Source organism: Drosophila ficusphila, unplaced genomic scaffold, assembly GCF_018152265.1.
Source record: "Drosophila ficusphila isolate 14025-0441.05 unplaced genomic scaffold, ASM1815226v1 contig_106, whole genome shotgun sequence".
Lineage (NCBI taxonomy): Eukaryota > Metazoa > Arthropoda > Insecta > Diptera > Drosophilidae > Drosophila > Drosophila ficusphila.
In genome coordinates, this window is record NW_025063993.1 from 6059246 (window position 1) to 6069561 (window position 10316).

Here is a 10316-nt window from a genome sequence, read left to right on the forward strand (position 1 = left end):
GCCAGGGGGCAATCGTTTGTCATGCAGTACTGATGGTCCCAACGAATAGGAAGAGTTTACTTGATTATTAATAGTAAATTTTTATGGGGAGTTAGCTTGATTGAGCTTCGGTTGCTTGTTCAAAAAATAATAAATACTTTTTACTGCTCAAGTAGCGTTAAAATAAATATGTTACCTTCCTAAAACCACAACCCACAATGGTAGCATCAAACACTTCTTTGGTTTAAGTGTCATTATCACTTACATTTTTCCTTTTTCTTTTTTTGAGACACCAAATGCCGCATGATAGGTAAGTTATTGTTTCAAAGAACAATTTCTTAAATAATTTATATTTTTTAGGACCTATGATCCCTACACGAATCGCAATGTGGCAAAACCAATTTCGTAAGAGACGGTGACTTCTATTTCCGAGCTTACATTTATTAACTACTTTTAGAGAAATTGGAGCGTTTATTTTGCTAGTAAAATGTATAATAGGGACTGGTGTTCTGGCAATGCCGTTGGCATTTAGTTATTCCGGCACAGTTCTAGGAATTGTTCTCCTTACCTTAACTTCAATTGTGTTTATCCATGGAATACACATGCTGGTAAATACTGTTCCTTAATTAAATGAATCTATAATTAACATTTTTTTTAGATCTATTCAATGGTGGAGTGTTCGCGCCGAGCTAAAGTTGGCTACACCAGCTTACCAGAGGCAATGGTCTACTCCTTTTCCCAGGGTCCCAAGTTTTTTAAATATATTTCCAAGGGAGCAGGCCTTGTGGGGAATGTGGTTTTGTGTCTTTCCGCCTATTTAGTCTGCGTGGTATACTTGGTATTTGTGGCCGTCAACACAAAAATGCTGGTAGAACGTTATTTTCCAGCAATAGATAGACGGCTCTATATTCTTATAATCGGACTAGTATCCATTCCACCATTCTGCATTATGCACCTCAAATACCTGATACCGTTCAACTTTGTGGCCAATATACTGATCTACAGTGCCTTCGCCATGATGTCCGTCTACATCGCTCAGGATCTGCCGCCGTTATCGGATCGTAATACTTTCGGCGACATCGCGGAGCTTCCGTTTTTTTTCATAAGGGTTTTCTTTTCCGTTACCTCGGTGGGCGTGGTAAGTTCTGAGATTCACAAGCCCTCTGATCAGTATATCGAATGTTATTTTATTATTCAAGTTGCTGGCAATCGAGAAGAAGATGTCCAAGCCTAAAAACTTCCTTGTTTGGTACGGCGTAGTCAATTCGGCCTTCCTATTAGTGATCATCTCTTATGTCCTTTTTGGATTTTTTGGCTACTGGCGCTACGGAGAATTCGTGGAAGCCCCCATAACACTTAACCTGCCCCACGAACCGTGAGTTCTAAAAAATATATTTTATCTGTTGGCATAAATGCAATTAGTAATAGTTTCTCGATAAAAACCACCTCATCTCAGACTGGCTATGGCCATTCTAATAGCCTTCACCGTCGACGTCTTCCTGTCGATACCCCTCTGCGGATTCGTGGTGATCGATATCATAATGACGCACTTCTGGAACAAAAATGGCAACCTGAAGCATCCCCTGCTAAAGGAGCTCGTATTGCGAATTTGCTTTATGATGCTCGCAACCCTGAACGCAGTTGTCCTTCCTGATTTGAAACCCTTCGTTGGCGCCTTCACCATTTCGCTGCTGAACCTCATATTCCCGGCTTTCCTCGAGATCTGTTTGTATTATCCGCGGGAGTACACCTATGGTAAACTGAAATGGAAACTGGTCAAGAACATTCTCATGATTATTTTCGGGCTTTACGTTTTAATACAAGGCATAACAATCGCCAGCTCCAACATCGTCAGGTTTTATGGTGGCAAACCTCAGACCACTACAGAAAGTTCAAAACCAGCCCCTGAAATGGAGTCCACTGCCGCTAATGAAAGCGCCCTAATAACAATCCCCGGCTTCTACTTAATCAAGATTTTGGGTACCATGCCTCAGATCACTACAGAAAGTTTAAAACCAGCCCCTGAAATGGAGTCCACTGCCGCTAATGAAAGCGCCTTAATAACCTTCAAAACCACTGAACCATCCGAAGATTATGCTATTGAGTTTCTATAAGTGAGCCCGTTTTTACGAAAGATCTGGAACATCTAGAAGATCGTCATAAGATTATTTCAAAGCTACTATTCCGATGAAATAGAAAATAGATCAGCAATTTAACAATCATGATGACCACAGTGAAAGCATAACAAAATAATGTTTAGGGTCCAAGGAGTATGTTTTTGAATCAAGATCAAATCCCTAGTATTTGTCTTTAGTGGTAAGTGATTAAGATTTACCCAACTGTTTTTAAGCTATATTACTTGAATAATTTTCTTATATAATTACGTTACCTTTAAACACCTAAGGAACCTCCTGGAAATTGGTTTACCTTCGGAGGAAATGCACAATCGCTTAGCAGTTTTGTGGCGGCAGTTCTTATGATTTGTTCGTCAGGTGGTTTCCCCACTTTGCCACATTATTGCCAATGTGGCAAAGTGGGGAAATGACAATGACAATGAAAATGACATTCGGAGAGCTATGATATGATCAGTATGTGTTGATTGCTGCCTAACATATAGTGAGAAAAATGTTCAAGCAAATAGTGAAGGCTAGATTTACTTCTAGAAAGTGGATTTGTTAAAAACATCAATTACAATTAATAAAAGCTGCAAATTGGAAATCAAATCATTATGCAAATTTTAATAAAAGGAAAGTATTTTGCATCTCAATTCAATTGGAATTAATGTAATACAATTATACAATTGCAATTAATTTCCAAGCTGTCCCTTTAAAAAATATATGGAAAGATATTAACTTGGTATAAATAAAACAGACTTCTAAAAAAACAAGAAAGGAGGCTAGCTTCGGCTTATATACCCTTGCTATCATCAAACATGTCGAACAAAATACATAAAGGCTAACAACATCGAAGCTATGACGACTTTTCTATTAATTTGCCATATTTTCGACTATTTCATTAAGTCGATGTTGTAAAAATCATGCTCGTGGAATAAAAAACAAAAACGTTATGATTATTTTGCCATTATTTCTATACATATTTTTTGATCTTTTCTATGGCAGCTATATGACAGAGTTATCCGATTTTGATAAAATTTAATCCAAAATTCAAAAGTAATTAGAAAACGCCATCTGGAAGAAATCAAGTCAATTCGATGAAAAACACCGGCGTAATAATTTTTTTCCCTTAAGGGGGGATAAGGTTTTAAAGGCCAAAAAAAGGGCCATGTTTGATTTTTTTTTTTTGCGGCGAAATGAGTAAGTTAATTTTTTTGAGCTTAATTACATTTAACTGTTCAACTTTTGAAGAGTATTAGAAAAAAAAATTATTAAAAAATATTTAGAAAAAAGCCTGTGGTGGTTATTCTTCCGAAGCGCCCAAAGAAAAAGTTGTTTTGCGGTGAACATCATAGGGCGTTAACGGATCATCTTAAAAAAAAAACGTGATATGCGTTGTAAAGATAATGAATTTTTTTATACCCTTGCAGAGCAAAAGGGTATTATAATTTCAGTCAGAAGTTTGCAACGCAGTGAAGGAGACACCTCAGACCCCATAAAGTATATATATTCTTGATCAGCATCACCATCTGAATCCAAATCCGTCTGTAGGTCTGTCCGTCTGTCCGTCTGTCCGTCTGTCTGTCTGTCCGTCTGTCCTCCTGTCCGTTTCTATGTAAACTAGTCTCTCAGTTTTAAAGCCGGATCGGCCGACTATATCGGATAGCTACCATACGAGAGAATGAAATTAAAAATTCTTACTCCGTTGTTTTTGATCAGATCGACTTGATTCCTTCCAGATGGCGTTTTCTAACCACTATTGAATTTCGGATTAAATTTTATCAAAATCGGATAACTCTATCATATAGCTGCCATAGGAGAGATCAGAAAATATATATATAAATAATGGAAAAAAAATTATAACGTCGTTGTTTTTAATCCCGCGAGCATGATTTTTGGAACATCAGGCTTTTCTAATACTCTTAAATCGAGAAAAAAATTTCATAAAAATCGGAGTAATATATCATATAGCTGCCATAGGAAAGATCGAAAAATCTATATAGAAATAACGGAAATAAAATTATTACCTCGATGTTTTTCATCAGACAATCATGATTTTTGGAATATAGAGTTTTCTTATGAGTCTTGAGTTACGAATTAAATTTTATCAAAATCGGACGACTATATCATATAGCTGTCATATGAACAATATGGAAAATTAATAGAAAAATCGTCATAGATTAGATTATGTTTAGCCTTTTTGTATTTTGTTAGACATATTTAATGACTGCAAGGGTATATAAGCTTCGGCCTGCCGAAGCTAGCTTCCTTTCTTGTTTTAATTTATTTTTTGTCTATTTTTGGGAGCATTTGAAAGTAAAAAGTGCGATTTTAGCTTAAAAAATCGCTGTTAATTTATTTTTTAAAAATAGAAAAAAACTAAAAATTAAAAAAATCTCTTCCTGATTACCTGCGTATTTATGTTGAGAATTTGTGTTAAAAATTTGAAAAGGATCGGTTCAGTAGATTTTGAATTCTGATGTTCACCGACTTTCAAAATAACGTCTTCGGCAAAATCGATTCAAAGTATTTTTATACGTGAAAATACGTCCAAATACGGTTGTTTAAAACGCTGTAACTCCGTTAGTTTGACTTTAATTGACTCAAAATTTGTACACAATGTTCTCGACATATTAATCATTCAGAAAAAAAAATATTAAAAAAAATGTAAAAAAATTTTTTTTAAACCCTTACCCTCCCCTTAATTTTTTTGACCTCTTGTTTAGGAGCTATCCGATATAGTCGGCCGATCCGGCTCGTTTCGACTTATATACTGCGTGCAATAACTACACACCTTTTGGTAAAGTTTCAGCAAGATAGCTTTAAAACTAAGAGACTAGTTTGAAGAGAAGCGGACAGACGGACAGACGGACAGACAGACAGACGAACAGACGGACAGACGGACAGACGTACATACTTATTTGGATTTTGATCGTGATGCTGATCAAGAATATAAAGTATAAGTATGCATCATAAAGAATAATAATCTGCAAATAGCTTTCACCATTCCTGTAAATAAATAAAGTCGGTTTCCCAAATAAAACTTTGAAGTTTAAACCGTTTTAACATATTCAGAAAATCAAGCATTAAAAATTATACAAATTCTCCGGACCTTAAACCCTTTTTTTCAATCTTGTTTTCTGGGATGCTCATTGAATATATTAAATTTAAGTTTTCTATAAATCCATTTAAAAGGAAAATGTTTTATGTTGGCTTTTCCACAACAATCATTGCAAGATGCAAAAACAATTTATAAATATATTTACGATTTGAAAGCCAGTTCACCATTTTAAGGTAAAACCTTTTCTTAAACGGAAAACCTACATTTATTTTTATTTCTTATAAAATTAATGTCGGTTTCTTTCAGTGTAAATCGTATAGTACGACACCCACTAAAGATTAGTTGTCCTAAAGACATGGGGCAAGATAGCCAGGGGGCAATCGTTTGTCATGCAGTACTGATGGCCCCATCGAATAGGAAGAGTTTACTTGATTATTAATGGTAAATTGTTATGGGGAGTTAGCTTGATTGAGCTTCGGTTGCTTGTTCAGAAATAAGAAATTCTTTTTACTTCTCAAGTAGCGTTAAATTAAATATGTTAACTTCTTAAAACCACAACCCACAATGGTAGCATCAAACACTTCTTTGATTTTAGTGTCATTATCATTTAAATTTTTGTTTTCTAGTTTGTGTTTGAGACACCAAATGACGGATGATAGGTAAGTTATTGTTTAAAAGAACAATTTCTTAAATAATTTAAATTTTTAGTGATCCCTATGATCCCTACACGAATCGCGATGTGGAAAAACCAATTTCGTAAGAGACGGTGACTTCTATTTCCAAGCTTATATTTATTTACAACTTTTAGAGACATTGGAGCGTTTATTTTGCTAGTAAAATGTATAATAGGGATTGGAGTTCTGGCTCTGCCGTTGGCATTTAGTTATTCCGGCGCAATTTTAGGAATTTTTCTCCTTATCTTAACATCATGTATATTTATCCATGGAATACACCTACTGGTAAATACTGTTTCTTTATTAAATAAATCCATAATTAACATTTTCTTATAGATCTATTCAATGGTGGAGTGTTCGCGCCGAACTCGAGTTGGTTACACCAACTTACCAGACTCGATGGTCTACGCCTTTTCCCAGGGTCCCAAGTGTTTTAAATATATTTCCAAGGGAGCAGGCCTTCTGGGGGATGTGGTTTTGTGTCTTTCCGCCTATTTAGTCTGCGTGGTTTACTTGGTATTTGCGTCCTCTAGCACAAAAGTTTTAGTAGAACTCTATTTTCCAGCAATAGATATTCGATTCTATATTTTTATAATCGGACTAGTAGCCATTCCACCCTTCTGCATTATGTACCTCAAATACCTGATACCGTTCAACTTTGTGGCCAATATACTGATCTACAGTGCATTCGCCATGATGTCCGGCTACATCTTTCACGATCTGCCGCCGTTCAGGGATCGTAATTCTTTCGGCGACATCGCGGAGATTCCGAAGTTCTTAGTAAGGGTTATCTTTTCCGTCACCTCGGTGGGAGTGGTAAGTTCTGAGATTCACAAGCACACTGATCAGTACATTGAATGTTAAAATTACTACATTTTTTACAGATGCTGGCAATCGAGAAGAGGATGGCCAAGCCTCAAAACTTTCTGGGTTGGTTCGGCATAGTCAATTCGGCCTTCCTACTAGTGATTATCACCTACATCATTTTTGGATTTTTTGGCTACTGGCGCTACGGAAATGACGTTAAAGGCCATATCACGCGAAACCTGCCCCACGAACCGTGAGTTTTATAAGATATATTATTTGCAGAAAATTAATTAGTAATAGTTTCTCGATAATAACCACCTCATCTCAGACTGGCTATGGCCGTTCTAGCAGCCTTCACCATCGACGTCTTTCTGTCGATTCCCCTCTGCGGATACGTGGTGATCGATATCATAATGTCGCACTTCTGGAACAAAAGTGGCAACCTGAAGCATCCCCTGCTAAAGGAGCTCATATTGCGAATTTGCTTTATGATACTCGCAACCCTGAATGCAATTGCCCTTCCTGATTTGAGTGCCTTCGCAGGCGCCTTCACCATTTCGCTGCTAAACCTCATATTCCCGGCTTTCCTCGAGATCTGTTTGTATTATCCAGAGGAGTACACCTATGGCAAACTGAAATGGAAACTGGTCAAGAACATTCTCATGATTATTTTCGGGGTTTACGTTTTAATACAAGGCTTAACTGTCGCCTGCTTCAGGATAGTCAGGTTTTATGGTGGCTTACCTCGGACTACTAGAGGAAGTTTAAAAATAGGCCCTAGAATGGGGTCCACTGGCGCGAATGAAAGCTTCTTAATGCCCTAAATAACCTTCAGAGCCACTGAACCATCCGAAGAGTATGCTGTTTAGTTTAGGTGAGCCTCAGCCTGAGATCTTCAAGATATTATTTCAAAGCCGTTATTCTATAGAAATTATATCACCAACTCAATAATTACGATGACCATAGTGAAAGCATATCAAAATAATGTTTAGGAGGGTCCAAGGAGTATGTTTTTCAATTAAAATTAAATCCTTTGTATTTGTTTTTATTGGTGATTAAAATCTACTCACCTTTTTTAACTATATTATTTTAATAATTTTCTTATATTATTTCGTTACCTTTAAAGACCTAAGTAACCTCCTGGAAATTGGTTTACCATCGGAGGAAATGCACAATCGCTTAGCAGTTTTGTGGCGGCAGTTCTTATGATTTGTTCGTCGGGTGGTTTCCCCAACTTGCCACATTATTGCAGACAATTTTGCGGCTGTTAACGACAAATGACATTCGGAGAGCTCTGAATTTTATGGGCAGACTAGCGCAGCTTAAGTGGATTGAAGTGGATTGGAGTCTGATGGAATGAAGAACGAAGTCTTCGGCGGTGCTGTGGTGCAGTGTGGCTGTGGTGAGCGGGTTATGCGGGTGCTGCGACCAAGAAACCGAAAGGAGGAAAACCCCTGAAAGACCCCGGTAAACCAGCCGGTTTCACCTGCCCCAGTCGCACCACCTTCCCCTCGTTGCTTTTTACTCCGCATCTACGAGGCTGCAACGTGGTGTAATTAATGCAGCAGCAGCTGCGCTTTGCCTTCTGCACCACCGTCCCTTAACCCCCCCAACACCCCACTGCCCCCTGACCGACGGCCGCTTATCTCTGGCTGGCATATCGAACAAGAAAAGAAATCTTTTATAGTCTTTTGCGGTTTGTCTTTGAGTCATTTTGGCATGCATTTGGCATCGATTTAGAAACGCTCGCCTGCCCCGCGATCCGTTTGTGCGTGAGTGTGGGAATCATGGCCCCAGTGCCCCACCGAGGGCACCACCAAATGCACCACCGGTGCCCCACCGGGGTCCCAATGTCCTACACAGAAAACAAAAGTGGAAAAGGCCTAAATGAACTGAACTAAAGAAGGAAGAAGGTGATTTTTATTTTGTTAAATTAAATTTGTTATTTTAAAAAAATTTATAACACCTTCCTCCTTTCTTAAATTGTATATATAAATTGTAAAATATATAGGTATAAATTTTTTTATAATGCTAATACTTATGTATTCGGAACTATGCATTTTTTTAAAATGATGGGTCAATAAGAAAAGAAAGGTGATAACATATTATTAAACAACTCTATTAAAAAACAAAAAAAGGCTTAAATTGCTTGCAAGCTTATATATCAATAATCCGTGTAGGCATTCTTTATGGGAGGTGATATTTTTGCCAAAAGTAAATGTAATATTTTTTGTAAGTGCAAGCGGGTGAAATGAGCGATTCCAATCGCGTTTCTTGGCTCTTTTGGCGCTGCCAAACGGAGCGCGGCACCCGCCGCAGACCGATTGGAATCGGCAGTCGATGCAACCGCAGCAGCAGCAGGAAAAGCGTCAGCGGGGCAATTGCAGCACCACCGCCTCCTACAAGTTTTCAATTTCTCGTCTGGCGCTTTGACAAGCGAATTTTTGCGTTATTTAATTTCTGCCGCCGCCGCAGCCGCCAAACAGATGGAACACGCGCGATAAGCGCATCCCAAAAATTGCATTTCATTTGCACTTGCAGTCGAGAGAGTCGAGCAACAACTGCAAATTGATGTGGGCCCCAAATCCGCCCAGAAGACAGATCGTCAAGAAGGAGGGGACTCACGCAAATGCCGGGTCTAGAATGCCATGTTTCCTCAGCTGCTCAGCTCAGTTTAGCTCGGTTCTATTCCGCTTCGGCCTTTGTCATCAGCATCAACATGATGCGGGTCATAAAATGCCCAGGCGAAATAGGCATCGAAGGTGAGATGCCCTTGAAGAACTAGGAAAAAATGTTTAAAATTAATAACAACGTATTATAAAAATACGTAGGTATCAAGTATCTATAACTAATAATCCAACAAGGTTTTAAGGAATATAAAAGTAAAGAAACTGGGTAAATAAAAATGAAGCCTAAATTCAAGAACAATGGGTAAAATGGTAAGCATAAGCAAGCAATTAAATTAGCAATTAACTAACTACAAAAAAAAATGTAACTAATTTTTAAATTTGTGCACATTCAATCTGTTGTTGTTAAAAAAGATAATAAATTGTAAAAACGTTGGAGAAAAATACACATTTTAACTTTATTGAATTAGAAAGCTCACAAAAAATTTATTTTTAACGCAGACAGTTTGTAAATGATTCAAACTTATTGGTAATCAAGAATTTACCACCTCTCCCAATATTTTAAAAGTGCCTGACTTGTTTATCTACTATACTTTTTCTAGCCCTTATGTTTTACGCCTCACCTAGCTGTCATACCCTTTCCCCCAAAAGGGTATCAAAAAGCCAAGAGTGCTGGTCCAAAAAAGAGCTTCCAATTTGTGCGGCTTGTCGTAAAGTGTTTGTGTTGTTTCTGTTTCGCATTTTTTTTCGCCACTTGCCTTTCGGCTTCTGGCAGGATGGCTATTCATTTGGTTTTTATGAGCCGAGGCGGCAAGCGGCGATGAATGTGGCAGCAGGAGCTGCAGGTCGTCCTGTTCTCGAGTTTCCGAGTTGATTAGAAGGCCAGGTGCCTTTGGAGCCTGCTTAGCCATGTCTTGCTGCGGCATGTCCTGCCGCTTGTCCTAGTCCTTTTTTATTTCCTCTTTCAGGAATGGAAAACCCGCACCTCGTCCTGTTGATTTACGCCTTGGCTTATTGCTTTTTGACCTGGCCCAGACACCCACAGCGAAAAAAG

The 10316-nt window shown here is 38.1% G+C and overlaps 2 protein-coding genes across 7 annotated transcripts; both read left to right on the forward strand.

Moving 5' to 3' along the window:
* Positions 1–228: 228 nt before the first annotated feature.
* On the forward strand, positions 229–2702 carry LOC108099778 (glutamate transporter polyphemus-like). 2 transcript variants are annotated; one of them, XM_017203407.1, is made up of 7 exons: positions 229–289; positions 340–384; positions 437–587; positions 638–1117; positions 1179–1354; positions 1436–2295; positions 2384–2702. In XM_017203407.1, the coding sequence occupies exons 1-6, from the start codon at positions 276–278 to the stop codon at positions 2091–2093; spliced, it is 1524 nt and encodes a 507-aa protein (XP_017058896.1). In that variant the 5' UTR covers positions 229–275; the 3' UTR covers positions 2094–2295; positions 2384–2702. The 2 variants fall into 2 exon arrangements, with proteins under 2 accessions (XP_017058896.1, XP_043064049.1); XM_043208114.1 differs by lacking the exon at positions 2384–2702 and having other exon boundaries at positions 1408–1730.
* Positions 2703–5754: 3052 nt separating this feature from the next.
* Positions 5755–8375, forward strand: LOC108099749 (glutamate transporter polyphemus-like). 5 transcript variants are annotated; one of them, XM_017203375.1, is made up of 8 exons: positions 5755–5813; positions 5863–5910; positions 5963–6113; positions 6165–6644; positions 6713–6888; positions 6964–7509; positions 7564–7640; positions 7762–8374. In XM_017203375.1, exons 1-6 carry the CDS (start codon positions 5800–5802, stop codon positions 7457–7459), a joined length of 1365 nt encoding a protein of 454 aa, XP_017058864.1. In that variant the 5' UTR covers positions 5755–5799; the 3' UTR covers positions 7460–7509; positions 7564–7640; positions 7762–8374. The 5 variants fall into 5 exon arrangements, with proteins under 5 accessions (XP_017058864.1, XP_017058865.1, XP_017058863.1 ...); XM_017203376.1 differs by lacking the exon at positions 7564–7640 and having other exon boundaries at positions 7762–8375; XM_017203374.1 differs by lacking the exon at positions 7762–8374 and having other exon boundaries at positions 7564–7717.
* The last annotated feature ends 1941 nt before the right edge of the window (positions 8376–10316 follow it).